This window comes from Sapajus apella, unplaced genomic scaffold, assembly GCF_009761245.1.
Source record: "Sapajus apella isolate SASKATOON/1434 unplaced genomic scaffold, GSC_monkey_1.0 scaffold37, whole genome shotgun sequence".
Taxonomy (NCBI): domain Eukaryota; kingdom Metazoa; phylum Chordata; class Mammalia; order Primates; family Cebidae; genus Sapajus; species Sapajus apella.
The window spans coordinates 2,839,654-2,857,717 of record NW_022436977.1 but is presented as its reverse complement, the minus strand read 5'-3'; the positions used below and the strand labels follow the sequence as shown (position 1 = coordinate 2,857,717).

Genomic DNA, 18,064 nt, shown 5'->3' with positions numbered 1-18,064 from the left:
CATTATCACAGGTATTTTCTACATTGCCATGTAGTTTTGTTAGGTGGTGCAGCATGGTGGTATTATAGCAAGGCATGGGCCCTGGAGGCACATAGGCCCAGGTTAGAGTCCTGCTCCTGGCACTCGCTAGCTTTGTGACCTTGAGCACAATACACACATACGCATATGCGTATGTCCTTGTCTACACCAGCACCTGCATCTGTGCTTATATTTATTTGTTTTAGAGATGATGTCTTGCTCTGTTACCCAGGCTGCAGTGCAGTGATAATGATCATAGCTCACTGCAGCCTTGATCTCCTGAGCTCAGACCATCCTCCTGCCTTAGCCTCCTGAGTACACCTAGGACTACAGGTGCACACCACCATGCACGGCTAGCTTTTATATTTAAAAAATCCGTGTAGAGACAGAGTCTTGCTATGTTGCCCAGGCTGGTCTTGAACTTCTCGACTCAAGCAGTCTTCCCACGTCAGCCTTTAAGTCAATGGAATTATAGGCATGAGCCCCAGCTATGCCTATATTTATGTATTCATACACATGTTTATAATGGTTCTGCTGATTACCACTTACATTTAACTGTAACTCTTTGCCATTTTGTGTCGAAAGAACTACATTTAGGCTTATCGTACTGATTAAAATCCTAACTGGGTCATATGTAGTCTGGCTAAATAGATTAGTTTGCCAGGGCTGTCCCCTAACAAAATACCACTAACTGAGTGGCTTAAGTAACAAAAATGTGTTGTCTCACAGTTCTGGAGGCTAGAAGTTCAAGGTCATGGTGGCAGCAAGGTTGGTTCCCTCTGAAGGCTGTGAGGGAAGGATCTGTTCCAGGCCTCTCTTGTGGCTTGTAGATGGCCATCTTCTGTCCTCTTTACATCATAGTTCCTGTGGGTCTGTGTCCAAGTTTCTCCTTCTTATAAGGATAACGGTAATTTTGGATTATGTCCCACCCTAATGACCTTGTTTTAACCTGATTGCCTCTGTAAAGGTGCCATCTTCAAATAAGATAGCAGTCTGAAGTCCTGGGGGTTAGGACCTTAACATATGAATTTTGGAAGAAACACAGTTCAGCCCATAACACTAAGGTAGGTGCGCTGTTGGAGGACAAGCTGAATATCAATTTTATAGATACTGGTGCTGTTAGATGACACATGATTGTAGCACAAATTCCCATTGATGCTGCCCCTCTCCAAGTCAGGAAATTCTTTAGTCCTGCTGTTTCTTTGGGAATTCTCTTTTGTCCCTGTCTCTCTCTGATTGGTCTGTGCATTGGTATTCTGTTATTTTTCCAGCTTTCTCTTAAGTTTTATGTTTGTCTTCGGAATTGTTTTCCAAGAATAAGTCCAGGTTGTGCAGATAACAAATGTGACATTATCTTAAAACAGTCCTTTAGAATACTATCCTGAACTGTGCTATTGGGAATTCATCGTTTCATGTCATCTGTCATGGGGTCATTTTGGTTTCTTCCTTGTGCTTTTGATGAACTTACATGTATGTGTACAGACTGCAATTTGATTTGTTTTTTGCTATTTGAAAATACAAATCTTATAGCCAGGTACAGTGGCTCATGCCTGTAATCCCAGCACTTTGGGAGGCCAAGGCGGGCAGATCACGAGGTCAGAAGATCAAGACCATCCTGGCTAACAGGGTGAAAACCCGTCTCCACTAAAAATAAAAAAAATGAGCCAGGTGTGGTGGCACGTGCCTATAGTCCCAGTTACTTGGTAGGCTGAGGCAGGAGAATTGCTGGAACCCGGGAGGCGGAGTTTGCAGTGAGTCAGGATCATGCCACTGCACACCAGCCTGGACGACACAGTGAGACTCCATCTAAAAAGAAAAAAGAAAAAGATAGTACCAATCTCACTCGTAACTCACTGATAAAATTGATAACTTTTGATCTGGCTTTATTTTATTAACTATAGGAAAATGTTACATCATCAGCATACTTCAATTTAGTTAATAACCTTTTTGTAATTTGGGTTCGACATGGTAGGCAGTTCTAAAAACTTGGGCTTACAAGAAGCAGCACATGGCTGCTCACCAAGCATGTCCACACGGCTTTCTGTAGTAACGTCTAGTCTAGTCCTTCTCTCTGTCATTTCTGCCGTTTGTAGTATATTTTAAAATTTATGGTAAACATTTATCTTTTCTCTGCCTCTTTTCTGTAAATCTGGTTTATTGCCCATGCCAGATCTTTTTTCTCCCGTTCATTCCTTTGTCAGTTCTGTCTCTTGGTCTGGTCCCTTGCAGCTTGAGTCCTGGACAGCAGGATGGTTCCGTGGGGTAGATTAAACTGTAAAACCTAGATTGATTATTAGCCTTCTCAGTTGTTAATGCATATTCATTCAGTTAACCCATAAATCAAACAGCTGATACCTATACATTCAGATTTCATTATTTCTTGCTGTTTTGGTATCTTCTAGATTGCTCTGTAAAAATACTGATGACAATGATGATTGCTTTAACAGAAGGAAGAAATTCAGCTTAATAAAGTAATCTGAAATAAAAAACAGAAGAGGTTTCAAATAGAAAAATCCTTATTGCATCCTTATTTATAATAGGAAAAACTTGCAAATAGTTGATATATGCAAAAAAAGATACAGCTATTAAATTGTGGGGCCTTATTTACATTATTTATTTATTAAAAACAATGTAAAGAGTTTGCAGTACAGTGGGAAAATATGTAATTAGAATAGGGAGAACTTAGGTTATAGAATTATATAGAGTGTATAATCTCAACTACATAAAATAATGCATATACATTAGCAGGAAATGTGGCCAGATGTTAGCGGTATTTATCTTTGAGTGGGGTGGGGCCAGACATGGAAGTCTAGATTCAGATAGACCTGGGTTAAACCTTCCTTTGCTCTTGTGTTTGCCTGTTACTTACGAGACATAATCTGTATTAAGCCTAATTTATCTAGGGTTAATAGGATCTCCCTCACCTAATGATTTTCCAGAATCATTAGGTAAGTGCTTAGTTCAGTGTATGACATACAATAATGCAACAAGTGAAAGTTCAATTATTAATAAAAACATTATCAATAAAAACCCATTTTTTCCCATTTTACTGTATTCCTGGCACAAGCACTGTATTGATTTCTCCATGTTCCCTTGCGTTTTAAACAGCACACATTAGAAGGCAGAACCCCCAAATCCATGGCTTTGGTCAAGTTCACTTAACTGTTCTGTTTGGGTTGTCCTGCTAGGGTGAAGTCTAAACCCCTTAGCATGGGGTTATGTTGAAGATTCAGTATCTTAATATAAAAAGGGCTTAGCCTCAGTGCCAGGCACATAATCACTTACATATGTTAGCTGCTATTATGTACTTAAAAAAATTTTTTTTAAATATGTATATAAGTTAACTGAAACATTGCACATTTTTAGGTATAAAATGGGGGTGATCTTGGCATGAGTGGTGGTAGGAAATGAGGACCCTTTGGAAAATCCTGTTCAGTCTGTGACTGCTGGATTGGTAATGTGATGATATGCTGATGGACTTGAGTCTACATAAATGGAAAGTTTAGGCAGGTTTCTTGATTTGTTTCAGTTCTCCAAATATATGCCAGATTTTTAGGTCCTTCTGATTTGTGGTTAATGGATTAACATAGATAAGTGGCAAAAATATGTTTTAATTTTCTTTCATTTTTTTCTTCAAAATCAAGAAAAATTTGCCCAAGTCAAAAAATGTGCTTGTTGCCTTTTTGAGTCATGCATGGTGTGGGTTTTCAGCCTTTTCTTCACTGGTCCTTGCAGGGGAAGGAAATGGAAAGAGGAAGCGCAAGATTCTTCCATTTTTTTAGGTGAAAGCAAACATGATAATGTAGATTTGCCTTGGCAGCCCAAATCCGTGCTGCTTTTAGTAGATGTTCTTTAGTGGGGGCCACACTGTCTCAGTATCAAATTAAGCACAGCATAAAGAGAGTCACTTGAGAAGAAAATCGTGCGCAGTTCTCCTCAGTCATTCTTCCAGGTTCAGTCTGGAAGAAAACACTGAATTCCCTCCCCATTACTGTAGATCACAGTTCCCTCCACCCCCAAGCGAAAACCAAGTATACCTGTGCTCATCACAGTGGTGAGTGCCTTAATGACAAAGCTCGTGTAGCTCGGCCTCAGCAGGAGCCTGCAGAATATGCCTTCCTGAGATTTTATAGGCTAACCACCAAGGGTCAGCAAAAACAAGTAATGGGATGAGTTATTCCCTGTTATCTAGACAAATGGTAAATAATTCATAGTTCACCTGGTCTTGACCTTCACTTTTATTTTTCTTCTATTTTTTTCCCGGACCTGACCTTTTATATTTTTATTGTATCTACTTTTGTAAACAGCCTATTTTCAATCATTTGAATAAGTTAATGTATAAAAGAATTCAAAGTCAGAGTTCAGTTTAGAGCCGCCTTCTTTCTGAAGCTTTTAACAAGAGGAGGAAAATAGCAGATCTGAAAGGTAGACTCCAGAAGGACTGAGATGTCTCAATGATTTATTCAGCTGTCTTGGCAACCACAGGGGAATAGTGAGATTGCTGGAGAGCTGACACAGCCTTCTTATGGTTCGACAAAAAATGACAGTAACTTCCACACACAGGCCAGGAATTCACATACCTTCCCAGAACCTCTGTTTTTATCTATGAAAGGGGGTGCAGAAAAATCCAAAATCTTTTTAACTTGCTGGCCTGTTGATCATAATCAGTGACAAGACATACATGGAAGTGCCATGGAGCGCTTCAGTGCTGAGTGGTCATCAGGTGATAGCATCTCCTGTTTGTTTCAGTGGTGACGCAGGCCAGGAGGGCTGGTGTTGGAGCAAGGTCACAGCTGAGTGCTCTGAGAGTTGAGGGGAGGAGATGGATCCTTGCTTGTTGGGGCAGGGTTTAAAGACTAGTTTAGGCCGGGTGCGGTGGCTCAGGCCTATAATCCTAGCACTTTGGGAGGCTGAGGTGGGTGGATCATGAGGTCAGCCATTCGAGACCAGCCTGGCCAACGTCATGAAACCCTGTCTCTACTAAAAATACAAAAAAAATCAGCCGGGTGTGGTGGCACGTGCCTGTAATCCCAGCTACTCAGGAGGCCGAGGCAGGAGAATCACTTGAACCCAGGAGGTGGAGGTTGCAGGAAGCCAAGATGGCGCCAGTGAACTCTGGCAGGGGCAACAGAGCAAGACTCTTTTTTTTTTTTTTTTTTTTTTTTTTAAAAAAGGCTTATTTATTTATTTATTTATTTATTTTTGAGACGGAGTCTCGCTGTGTCACCTAGGCTGGAGTGTAGTGGCACAATCTTGGCCCACTGCAACCTCCGCTTCCTGGGTTTAAGCAATTCTTCTGTCTCAGCCTCCTGGGTAGCCGGGATTACAGGCGCGTGCCACTCTGTCCAGCTTATTTTTGTATTTTAGTTTCACCATGTTGGTTAGACTGGTCTTGAACTGCTGACCTTGTGATCTGCCTGCCTCGGCCTCCCAAAATGCTGGGATTATAGGCGTGAGCCACTGCACCCAGCCAAAAGGCTAGTTTATAGAAGCAAAGCTGGATGCTGGGCTTGAGGGGTAACAGAGGACCTGGAGCAGAGGGTGGTAACGTTTCAGATACACAGTCTGAAATAATTGAAGCAGTTTTGCAGGGATTGAAAAATCATCCATTTCATTAGTATGGAGGATTCTTATGGTGTGCATAGGAGATGGGAAGCAGGGTAGATAAGGCTGGATGGTGGGTGGGGGCCTTGGTCCTTCGGGCTAAGCAGCTTGAACCTGACTGTCCATACATTTCAAAATGTTCTGTGTGCATTAAAGATCAGCTCTAGGCAAAATCATAAAACTGTGAGAGCGTAGGCGTTGGCCCCCCTCTCTCTCAGCAAGTCCTTTTTTTGTACTCGCCTGCTCACTGCCAGAGTTCTGCTGTGTTCTGTAGCACACTACCCCTTCCTCAGCAGAATTTCCTCTTAATTAGGCATCCTCTGTAATGAAGGGCAGAGCTCAGCTAAGTTGCCTGGAGGGTTCTGAAACTTACCATTTCTATGACAGTGATAGGTAGCAAATGCACATATCCACTTTTATAGCAAAGTTTAACTGGGGACAAATTTTTATGACCAACAATATATTTAATGATGGAATTTCAGGTGCCAGTGCCAAGAACTACCTGGCAACGGGGGCGGGGGGTAACTTGGAGGGATCCTGGGAGGGCTCTAATCAACCGTGTGCATACCTTCTCTACACTGTGGCAGTATGAGAGGGTCTGGCTGCGGTTTTTTAGCAGTGTGTGTGACCTTTGGGAAGGTCTCTTGATCTCGAGGTTTTAGTTTCTTCACCTGAAAATGGAAAATAATATCAAGGATCTTTTCTCATCATTCTTGTATTCCATGTTGAGGGCACTCTGGTTCTTAGTGGAGGCTAGAAATGCTGACTTCTCCCCACCCCATTCATGAGTTAAATATAAATAAGTATTGAGCCCTTCTCTGTGGCAGGCACTTGATTGTGAGCAGTATACATGGTGTTTGCCCTTAGGGAGCTTCCAGTTATTTCCGACTGAGGTGGCTTGGTTCTTTTTTTGAGTTGTTCATATGAATTCTCATTTGGAGAACTTCATCTTGTCAGCCATGAGGTTCAGCATCTGTGGTGTCTGGAGCAGGCTGTTCTTGAGTAGACATAACTTGGTCTGCTGGATGTTGGCTCTCTGTTCATCCTTTAGTTGTGATATTAGTGTGGATAATTCCTAATGGCTAATTTAGGGGGAAATCTGGTTAAATCTTTTCATGGAGTATGTATTAATTCCACAAATATTTATTGACCACCTACTGTATGCTGGGCACTGTGCAAGGCCTTGAAATACAAAGGTGACTCTAACGATGCAGTTACTGCTTTCTGAGGCCAGCAGGGGAGATGGACTTCTAACGGCAAATGTATTCCTGACACTACATATATATCTTACTGCTGCTATATTGGGGACTGTGGTGGCCCTACAGGTTACTTAGGGATATAAGGGGTTAGCAAAACAGCCCTGGGAGCAACAACTTGGCTCGAATTTTTACTGAGCTGCATGGCCTGCTGCTAAGTTTACACCTGTATGGGTGGTTAATTATTTCTCCTTTGCTCACGTACCACTTGACTTTTAATGACGGTTATTTCTAGTTGAAGTGTTCAAACAATAGTCCTGGCATCTCTTGCCTCCATGAGGGAGAACTCAAGAGGGATTCTTACATAAATGTTCTCTCTAGTTTTTCTGGTCTCCCCACTCTGGCTGCAGATGGGAGCTTAGCTGTCCTGGTCCTATTCTAAGTGGCTGTGAGCTACATGGAAAAAAAATCATATCAGCTGTGTTCATTGCTGCTTTTCCTGAGCTTACTATGGCATGGAGCGCTCTCAGGTGTGGATACAGAGACTAGGGCAGCCTCTCCACTCAGGCCCTGCCCTCTGGGTTCCCACCAGTTGGGAAGAGATATCTAGGGCCCAGTAGGTTGACAACATTATTATGGAGGGCCTCGGTAACTTGCAGGAAATGTGGCTCCATAGTAAACCTAGAGGATGAGATCAAATGGGATGCTCTGCTTCCTTCCCTCCTGATCCCTCCTTAAATTAAAAATACCTGGCTCCCCAGGGTACCTGAGCCAGGACTGTCCTGCAGAGCGAGATGGAGGGCAAGACCCTGGCTTTGGCATTTGCAGCACTTCTGGGTAGCAGTGACCCAGTGCACGACGGGTTCTTACCTGCAGAGGAGATACTTCTCTTCCTTCCTTGTAGAGGAGAGGTAGGGAGTGGAGAAGGGGAAGCTCTTTCCTTGGCATTTCTTTGAGAGAGCCGAATTGTTCCCAGGAGATTGAGGTGTAAACACATGAATATAGCAAGTACAGCCGTCCAAAATTGGGCACAGAGGTCCTCCCAAGAGGCCACAGGGGAGAGTCAGTGGCTGGAGGCCGAGAGAAGAGGGGAATGGTGGCCAGCTCTTACTCTTGTGGACATCCAAGGCCCCACTGAGGTATGGTGGCCTGTCCCTCTGGTCTTGCCAGGTGGGTACAAATCCCTGCATTACACAGGAGTGTGCAGAGCCCCCATTGTGCCTCCTCTAAGTTGCCCCAGGCAGAGCTCATGAACAAGTCCCAGGGTGGAAGCTGATAGTAATGCCAGCCTTGCCCCACAGGGTGAGGGATTTTTCCCTCTTGAACTCTTGGGTTGGGGGAAGCTAAGTGACCTCCCAGAGAACAGCCTAGGTGCTGTAGGAGTTAGCTGCTCCACATGCACACACAGCCTCACAGCTCATCCTCGGATAGTTCTGTGTTTAGGAATAGCATGTTGTATGACTGGAATAAGAATAGAAACAGGAACTATATTTATTTATCTTTAATTTTTATTTATTTTTTTGAGATGGAGTCTGGCTTTGTTGCTCAGACTGTAGTACAGTGGCATGATGTCAGCTCACTGCAACCTCTGCCTCCCAGGTTCCAGTGATTGTCCTGCCTCAGACTCCTGGGTAGCTGGGATTACAGGCATGTGCCACCATGCCTGGCTAAGTTTTGTATTTTTAGTGGAGATGGAGTTTTCATCGTGTTGGCCAGGCTGGTCTTGAACTTCTGACCTCAGGTAATCCGCCCACCTCAACCTCCCAAAGTACTAGGATTACAGGTGTGAGCCACTGCGCCCAACTCACAGGAACTATATTTATGTAAGTGAATAAAGGGCTAACCAGAAGGTGAGCTCCATGTAGACAGGAATTGTATCTGTCTTTGCTCCCTAATGCCTGTTACAGTATCTAGTACATAATAGATACAAAATAAACAATAAATGATGTTTATAGCTCAGATAGTGGCCAAATCCAGTATGCTGATTTCAGTGTTTCTGAAACAACTCCCATTGACATTAGTCATGCAACTCCCATGACTAATGTTAATAAAAATAATAAGCCCCTTACCTAGCCTTTTCTCTGTGCCTTTGACTCATTTAATTGTCTAGCAATCTTATAGACAGATCTGTTTTTCTTTCCCATTTTGTAGAGGAGGAGACTGAGGCAGATGGCAGTTAAGTGACCAGCTCAGATCATGCAGCTGGTAAGGCAGGTGGAGTCGGGGCACTTTGAGGTCCTCTCTTATAGGCAGAGATCCAAGGGGAGGCAGCTCATCTTGACCAATGAAACATTTATTTTGAAGAGGAGGAAGCCTCTGCTGGAGCTGAACTTGTTTGTCCTGGGATGAACCAGGGTGAGCCTGGGCAGCCTACGCTGCGACCATCATCCTGGGCTGTTTACAGCTCAATGGGACTGAAAACTGTGTATTCTAAAAGAAGAATGTCTGGGTTTCACCACTGGTTCCATCGGCTCCACTTCCACAAGGGAAACTACAGAAAGGCTTTGTGTTGGTTCAGACAACCTTTGCACATACAGTGAGGGCAGAAATGGTCAGAGCGAGACAAGATTATGAAAACAAACACAGGGCAGGTTTCATGAATTTATACTCAGTCTTTGAGCAAAAACAACAACAACAACAACAAAAAAAGACGATTTTCAGTAAGATAGCAGTCATTCAAATTGGGATAAAGGAGAAACGAACAATAATAAGATCATACAATAGAAAAAGGGATTAGACTATAACAACACTGCAAGAAATTGAACACAGATTTGGCTCTGAACTTCCATGCAGCCAAACTGCAAAAGGAAACCTGATCAGCTCTCCTAGCCTCCGAGTCTGTACCATGAAAAGCCCAGAGAGGGTTAGGGTACAGAAAAGCAGGGGCCAGGACCACTTGCAGGCTGTGCTGCCCTGAAAACATCACCGTGGACAAGGAGCACAAATCTTTATCGAAGTGTATTGTCTGAGCTGCCTCATTTTCTCAGGGTTTTAGTGGAAGTACAGTTAAATTTCTTACAAGTATGGAAAATGCACACTCATCTTTAGTCCACATTTCTAGGTTGCTATATGTTCTAGTTCTATTTTCTTTGTTTTTGTTGTTGCTGCTGTTGTTAGTTTGTTTGTTTTTGAGATAGAGTCTTGCTGTCACCCAGGCTGGAGTGCAGTGGTGCGATCTCTGCTCACTGCCACCTTCTCCTTCCAGATTCAAGTGATTCTCCTGCCTCAGCCTCCCAAGTAGCTGGGATTACAGAGGCCCACTGCCACACCCGGCTAATTTTTGTATTTTTAGAGGATTTGGGGTTTTGCCATGTGGGCCAGGCTGGTCTCGAACTCCTGACCTCAGGTGATCCACCTGCCTCAGTCTCCCAAAGTGTTGGGATTACAGGTGTGAGCCATTGCACCCGGCCTTAATCCTACTTCTTTTTGCCATAGGGTAAGTCATGGTACTTGATTCCAACGAGTGTCTGTTTTGCCAGCATCTCATTTTGTTTTGAGTGGTGCTAGAAACAGCTCATTGCTGTGGTTCTTGTGGGATGGTGAATAAATCCCATGTACTTTGATTTCAGAGCTCATCTAGGTTTCCCTATGTCAGTGACCATCTTGCATGATAATAATTAAAATACCTTGTCTTTAAATATATTGGTGTAGATTACAAAATATTGGCCTTTTAAAGACATTCCTGGGAAGTCAGTTGTTGGCCTTATCTCAAGCTTGAAAGAACTGAAGCTTAATAAAGCGGAGCCAGAAGTGAGACAGCGACACTGGGACCTTTTAGTCTTGGACCCACGTGCAGTGCTCTGTAAGAATAACTAGTTTGGTTTCCACTGTTATTATTATTATTATTATTATTATTATTATTTTGGTATATTGTGTTCCTGTCATGCTTTATTGCAATAGTTGTTTTTGGGTGATAAAAAAAAAGTTGAGGCCACAAGTCTCATAGTGAACGTAGCTTTCCTTGTCTGTTGAACACCTACCCTGAACTACCCTCCATTTCATGCCCTGCCCCCTCGTGAGATGTAAGGATGAGGAGACTGTGGATCCAGCAGGAATAGTTGGCCAAGTGTTCAATATCTGTTACGAAGCTCCTTCTGTGGGAGCAGGCTACCTCCTATTCTCTGAGGGCAGCAGAGGGGAAGTGACAGGTCCAGAGGTCCAAAGTATCAGCAGGCCTGGAACTGAGCCTGCAGTGTAAACTCCACACACAGGGTCCTTTCTGTGAACCTAGACTTAGCCACTCGCCTTCTCTGCAATAGACCTGGGGCACCCATGTGTACCTGGCGCAGAATAGAGCTTGTGTATGGTGAGGAAGGGTACTTGGCTAGCCCCAGACTGTCTCTAAGACCATAATAAGGTGGAAACCATGTCTATGTAGATAACTTCCCTATGGAGTTTACAGCAACCATGTGATGTGCACCTTTGGATACAAAGTGTTAAAAGCATACATCTGAGCTACTGCCTGTTCCTCTGTTCCCTCCTAGCATACCTGCTTAGGAGACAAGTCCACACCTGCTGTGCCAACTCTCTTTCATCTCTCTCCTGAACTGGCTACTCCACACTCTGCCCCCCACCCCACAAGCTCTCCAATTTGCTGGATTCAATTGTGATGTCTCGGTTGCATCCTACCTGACCTGTGACCAGCAGTGAGCCCAGTTGATCTCTCCCTTCTGTTTGATGTACTTTCTCCTGGATTCCACCCTCTGTCTATTCTCTTCCCTCACTTACTTCTGCACCTCCTTTGCCAATTCCTTCTCTTCCAATTCAGAATGTTGTCCCCAGGACTGAGTCATTAGGTTTCCTCTCGCTCTCCCTCACTCCCTAGAGTCTTTCTAGCCCCTCCCACCCAGTTCTCTTGCCATCTTTGCGCTCAGTTCTCTATTCCACCTCTTCACTGATACCTCTAAAGAAACTCACCTCCAAATCTTTGTCCCCAGCAGGCTTTCTCAGTTGTTTTTGGACAGAGGTTTTCCTCATGTCCTGTTTCTGCTTCTCTGCTTCCTGCCTGCTTCTCAGCTCCCAGAACCGCTCTCCTGTGCACGTGGTGGACCCCTCAGCCCCAGGCGCCTCTCCGTGCCCTGCAGAGCTCCCTCCAATTCTGCTGCCCCTTTTGGCGCTTTTTCTCTTTGCTCCCCTGTGTGTCTTCCACTTCCTTCTGACCTCCAGTATTAGGTCCTGCTGTTACATTTGGCTCTCGGGTCCATGTCCGAGCTCTGTCTTGCCTTGGATGGAATCTCTCTCGGCATAGTTAGGGGACCATTTATTTGCCCTTCAGAAAGCTCAGTTTTTAGCCTGGGAAGGGCAGACTTCACGCAGCAACACTTAAAACTCTTACTTTTCCCAGGGAACAGAAGATATTAGGCGTCCCATCTTCTCTGATGCATCCCATAAACAGCATCCAGGACAGCATGGAGCTCTGCGGCTTTCCTCACTGACTCTTACTGCCAGTGAAGCTTATGGATTTTAGCAATTGTCACCAGCCCCTAGGGGACAGAGTAGCCCATGGAATGATCTTCATCACAGCAAATTCGTCTATTTATCTCTAGAGTTTAAGTTTTATTTCCCCCAACTGGGGAGCTGCTGGTTTAACTCGGTCTATAAAGAGAGCAGTAGGGAAAGCTTTTGCATATGGCTTTAAAAGTCCTCGAGACCGCAGGTAGGCATTGCCAGATATTTTGAACCCCTCTGCGGTGTCAGCAATCCAGCCGCTGCCTAGGCTGTAGTTAATTAATTCACTTTTAGGCAGATTCCCAGTGAACACTGCTGTTGTTTATTGAGGAGTATATCCTGACATTTCTCAACTAAGGAATAGTTTCACAATTTTCATGGCAAAATTCTTTCGGAATGCAAGCATGGGTCAGAATGACATTACAGTTGGACGGCCTGAAAGCTTGCTTTGTGAGACTGTGTAAACCATGCCCGAATTTGCCAGAGCATCTGTTGAAAAACATCTCCTGTGTCCAAGTGACCCAGCCACCTGTTGTTAGGAAGCCAGCAATCAAGCGTGTTGAGCTGAGACCCTGGAGCCACCGCTGCACTGTCTGGGCCTGAGCAGCCTGTTGTTCCCTCTGCTTTGTGGCCGTCTCATTGCCTCCTAGCACTTGCCTTCTTACTTGGGAGGAAGCTGGAGTCCAGGCTTAACTACTTGCAGGTTCTCTAATAAAACACCGGAAAGAGAGAGTGAGGTTGAAATGCCTTTGGATTGATGTTATCTGGACGGCTCTAAGATTCTATTAGCTAGTAACCAGAACGGACCTTGTTTTGCTTGCTAGGATGATACTCAGCTGGCTATGTCTGAGTTGGTTCTTCAGGCACAAAATAAAGAGCACTTGTGATATAGGTTTCTTTCTGTCTCTGTTGTGCCCAACGGGTATATTTGATAGAGGCTGGCTTGGGTTAAATGAAGAGGGGACAGGTAAGTTTCTGGCCATGAAATAGAGCAGATACTGGAAATAACTCCATGAGCCACCAACTCAAAGGAAAAGCACTAAACTGTTGAACTTTTTTATTTTTTTAGACAGAGCTAAATTTACATTTTTAAAAGAAAGCATTTATGAATTAATTCAAACTTAGCCTAAACTTTTCCTTTCTTTTTGTTTTTCTTTTTGAGACATAGTCTGTCTTGCACTGTTGCCCAGACTAGAGTGAAGTGGCACAATCTCAGCTCACTGCAACCACCGTGTCCTGGATTCAAGTTGATTCTCCTGCCTCAGCCTCCTAAGTAGCTGGGATTACAGGTGCATGCCACCATGCCAGGCTATATTTTTAATAGAGACAGGGTTTCACCATGTTGGGCAGGCTGGTCTCAAACCCCTGACCTCAGGTGATCCACCTGGCTCAGCCTTTCAAAGTGCTGGGATTACAGGTGTGAGCCACTGCACCCAGCCATCTGTGTATTTTCTAAAACTGTTGAACTGCACAAGAAACAAAATACCTCCATAGTTTATCTAAACCAAATTAGAATTGAGTTGGCATTTTATTCCCTTTGAGACCCCAATCACGTGAAGCTGCTTGGTCCCTTTGGATTTAATATTGGCCTCTCTGGCCTTATGTTGATCTCCCCTTGGGATTCTATTTTAGGCACTGTGCAGGCCCAATATCATTATGGCCACTTTATTTGTGAAGAAACTGAGGCAGAGTGGCCAAAGTGACTTTCTCAGATTGACACAGGCTCTTAGTGATGGAGCTGGGCCCGGAAGCCAAGGCTTCTGGTAGGTGGGTGGTGGAGTTCATGTGCCAAGAGGAACATTTGAGAGGGCCTCCCTGATTTTTCTGTGTACCCAGGAACTGAGGGAACCCAGGGAACTGAGGCTGTCTTCATGACCCAGTCATAGGCTCCCAAGGCTCTCTGCCTCTTGCACTGGGGACATTAACCCGGAAATTCCATTCCCGGGACCTTCTCTCAGAAACTCCAAGGTGTGGGACTAGTCAGAGGGAGGGGCAGTGAACATCTGGAGCTCCCTCCTCTTCAGGAGTTCTGCTTGTCATCCTCTAGTAATAACTCTTAGCCGATATGCTGCTATTATCCTCCTTTAAATTTTTCAAAATTGAGTTTTAAAATTTGTTTTGTACCTAAAGTACTCTTTTGTTTACTGTTTCATTCCCTTTCCATGTTTAAAGTTGATTGTAAAGTCCAGTGTTTTTTTTTTACCCCCCAAAACAAATTATTATCGTGAATGTCAGGGTTTGTCTCTTTGTGTTTTTCAGACATTGTGAGACTGTCCACATCATCTAGGAAAATGGTAGCCCTGTCCTTAAAGATTTGTGTCCGCCACTGCAACGTGGTGAAGACCATGCAGTTTGAACCATCTACAGCTGTGTATGATGCGTGTCGAGTCATTAGGGAACGGGTACCTGAGGCACAAACTGGGCAAGGTAGGTCATGGGTTATTTACTGGCTTCTTAAAGTGTGTTTGCGTGTTTTTCACTTATTTGCTAAAGAGACAGAGGCTCCAAGTGGTACACAAGCCTATTAGCGCATATATTTCAAGTGAAATACCTTCTTAGATCAGTAACTGCCTCCTTCTTATGTGAGACTCGTGATGACAATGACCATGCCCACCCCGGAGTCATCACTGTCGTTGTACCCAGCAACTGGACCCTCCCATACATTAGGATTGTGCTCTGCAGCTTACAGATCACGTTCTCATATATCGTCTCATTGTCCCAAGAAAGAACAAATGAAGCTGCCCTAACAATATTGGCGGTGTATATCCTAAGCCCTGTTTCCCATGCATGAACGCTTTCCACTGCCATTGGAATCCAGGGCAGGTATTACATTTCAAATTTTTTTGCAGGGACGTTATAAATTTTATCTCAAATCTTTAAAGAAAGACTTGTGTGAGATATGTTTTGTTTTAAGCTTGGCTGAATCACTCATGCCCATTAATCTGAGTTTAAACAAAAGCCACTTGTGCCATTTTATTTTCCCCTTCCCTTTGTCTTCTATGTGTCTTTCCATTATTTAGTGTTTATTTGACAGGCAGTTGAGAAATTACGTCCCTTCCAAATCAATAAATCTTAAGTGTGAAAGTGGGGTAAAACTTACCTTAAAAATGAAAAGAGCAGGCCAAGCATGGTAGTTCACACCTGTAATCCAAGCACTTTGTGAGGCCAAGGCGGGAAGATCACTTAAGCCTGGGAGTTACAGACCAGTCTAGGCACCAGGGTGAAACTCTCTCTATACTAAAGTCTGAAACATTAGCTGAGTGTGGTGGTATGTGCCTGTAGTCTCAGCTATTGGGGAAGTCGAGGTGGGAAAGTAGCTTCAACCCAGGAGTTGATGGCTGCTGTGAGCCATGATCTAGCCACTGCACTCCAGCCTCGCTGTTGGAGCGAGACTGTCAAAAAAGAGAGACCCCAAAAAAGGAAGAATAAAATTCAAACATCACAACAAGGGTAATTATAAATACACAAAGATCTTGAAAAATCTGCTTTTCATAAAATTCTTTTTGGTCTAAAACATATTGTTATTAGTGTTATTTTTTGAGACACTATCTTGCTCTGTCACTGAGGCTGGAGTGCAGTGGCCCCATCAGATTTCACTGTAGTCTCGTCTCAGCCTCCTGAATAACTAGGACTACAGGTACCCATGCCACCACACCCGGCTAATTTTTGTAGACTACAAAAAATGTGGGGGAATTTGAAGACAACCATGAAGCATTCTGAGGACAGAATATCTTTAGAGTTCCATGATTTTTTTTCTTTTCAGTATTTAACAATTGTCTCATCTCTATGTCATTTAATACACTTTATAACTATTTTTTTTTTCTTTGTGACACAGTCTTACTCTGTCACCCAGGCTGGAGTGCAGTGGCACAATCTCGGTTCACTGCAACCTCCACCTCCTGGGTTCAAGCGATTCTCCTGCCTCAGCTTCTCGAGTAGCTGGCATTACAGGCACCTGCCACCATACCTGGCTTATTTTTTTTTGAGACAGAGTTTTGCTCTTGCTGTCCAGGCTTGAGTGCAGTGGTGTGATCTTGGCTTACTGCAACCTCTGCCTCCCAGGTTCAAGTGATTCTCCTGCCTCAGCCTCCTGAGTAGCTGGGATTACAGGCACGAACCACTACCTGGCTAATATTGGCTAATATTGCCTTTTTAGTAGAGATGGGGTTTCACCATGTTGCCCAGTCTGGTCTGAAACGCCTGTGCTCAACTGATCCATCTGCCTCAGCCTCTCAAAGTGCTGGGATTATAGGCATGATCCACCACGCCCCTGGCCATTAAAACATTGTTTATGTTATTAATAATACTGTGTTGTTGCTAGATTACCCAGAAATAAGGTTTGCTACATCCCTAACCTTACTCTGTTTCCAGTCATTTCTGGTGCCTTTACTTTTCTATTCCCTTTTTCTGTTGTTTTTCTTTCCGATTTTTTTTGTCGTGGTGGGTAGGGAGCTTGATTGCTATGTAGTACCGGTGAAGTTGCTTTTCTAAGAAACAGCAGGAGCTCTTACCCTCATCTGGGGCTCTGAGAAGAAAGAGAAATTTTGAGGGAGGAAATGGTACTGCTCCTCTCCTATCTCTCCCCCAACCTCATATTTTTTATGTCAGATTAAGGGGTTCCTGCAGAGAAAACCAAATTTAATTGTGTACCTTTTATATAACTTGGTGGTAGTAAGGGGCAGAGGCCTCATCTCACAAGGAACTCCTGCCTCTCTTTTAGACTGCTCAGTTGGGATGATGGAGGGGTCACTTGAGACATAAAGGCTTCATTTGTTCCCACTGGCCTGAGTGGACCTGGGCATAGGTGGTCACTTCCTTAGTTTCTTCACTGCTGTCTTGTTATTCTCCATGGAATGTTGGTCTGGTTTTTATAGCAAGATATGAAGAACAAGCTCAAATTCAGTTAGAAAGAAATTTAGACTGCTTCTAAATTTTCCTACATTTTAGGCACAACTGCAGCCCACTGGTTTTAGGAAACATGGACCTTATTTGCAGGCATTGCTTCTGCAACTCAGCTCTTACTCCTCCAGATCGGCTGCAGCCCCGGTGGCTGCTTGTGTCGTCAAAACGAAACGTTTCTGTCTGGTGAAGGAGAACACCCACATCCTTGCCGAGTCAGCAGGCTCAGGGCCTGGAAGTCAGTGATGACTTCATTACCACTTTCCCTTCTATTTTTCATATTCCAGCTTCTGACTATGGACTGTTCCTTTCGGATGAAGACCCCAGGAAAGGGATTTGGCTGGAAGCAGGCAGAACACTGGATTACTACATGTTGCGGAATGGGGTATGCCACTGATCCCAGTTTGGTTTTCTCATCTCTTTGTCCCTGGGCCTTCCATAGAAGCCAACATGATTACACTATTTTGATTCAAGGGCATCTTATGAAGAGTTCGATGCATTGTACTTTGTAAGGCCTATCCAGGTGTTGATAGAAAATGCCACATACCCAGATTCTTGAGATTCCGTAGAAGGATTGAAGCAGTTCAGGGTTAGTATTTTAAGTACTTTCTACTTGTCATTGTTGGAATTGGAAATTGTGAGATAAGATATAGCATCTTAACTGTAAGTATGTAAGAGATATTCCTGTGCCTGGTGATGGGAAGTAAGAACAGATGAGAGGGAAAACCAAGTGTAACCCTAACGGTAGCTAGAGAGTGAATATTAGTGTTTTGGTTTTGAAAAAGAAACTTCAATTTGAGATGTGAGTTTAATAATGATCAGCAGTAGTAACAGCAACAACAAAAATGGTCGTGTTATGGAAGTAGGGGGAGTTGATGAGTAGAAACGTATTAAACATT

At 43.8% G+C, this 18,064-nt stretch overlaps 1 protein-coding gene and 1 long non-coding RNA gene across 10 annotated transcripts in view; one reads left to right on the top strand and one right to left on the bottom strand.

The window, feature by feature from the left end:
* TLN2 (talin 2) overlaps nucleotides 1–18,064 on the top strand; it is a 458,983-nt gene that overhangs the window by 246,594 nt on the left and 194,325 nt on the right. For 6 of the 8 annotated variants that reach the window (XM_032297261.1, XM_032297255.1, XM_032297258.1 and 3 more), the window contains 2 exons: nucleotides 14,526–14,693; nucleotides 17,453–17,550. In XM_032297261.1, the coding sequence (XP_032153152.1) occupies nucleotides 14,558–14,693; nucleotides 17,453–17,550 (234 nt within the window). In that variant the 5' untranslated portion in view covers nucleotides 14,526–14,557. Of the gene's footprint in view, nucleotides 1–14,525; nucleotides 14,694–17,452; nucleotides 17,551–18,064 lie in introns of those variants that run through there. The other 2 variants (XM_032297263.1, XM_032297262.1) reach the window with 1 other exon arrangement.
* Nucleotides 1,799–17,454, bottom strand: LOC116564278. Of its 2 annotated transcripts, none has more exons than XR_004274826.1 (3): nucleotides 17,251–17,454; nucleotides 6,191–6,293; nucleotides 1,799–1,824 (listed from the first exon to the last, which is right to left on the bottom strand). It is a non-coding gene; the product is annotated as an uncharacterized LOC116564278 (long non-coding RNA). The 2 variants fall into 2 exon arrangements; XR_004274825.1 differs by lacking the exon at nucleotides 17,251–17,454 and adding an exon at nucleotides 7,689–7,890.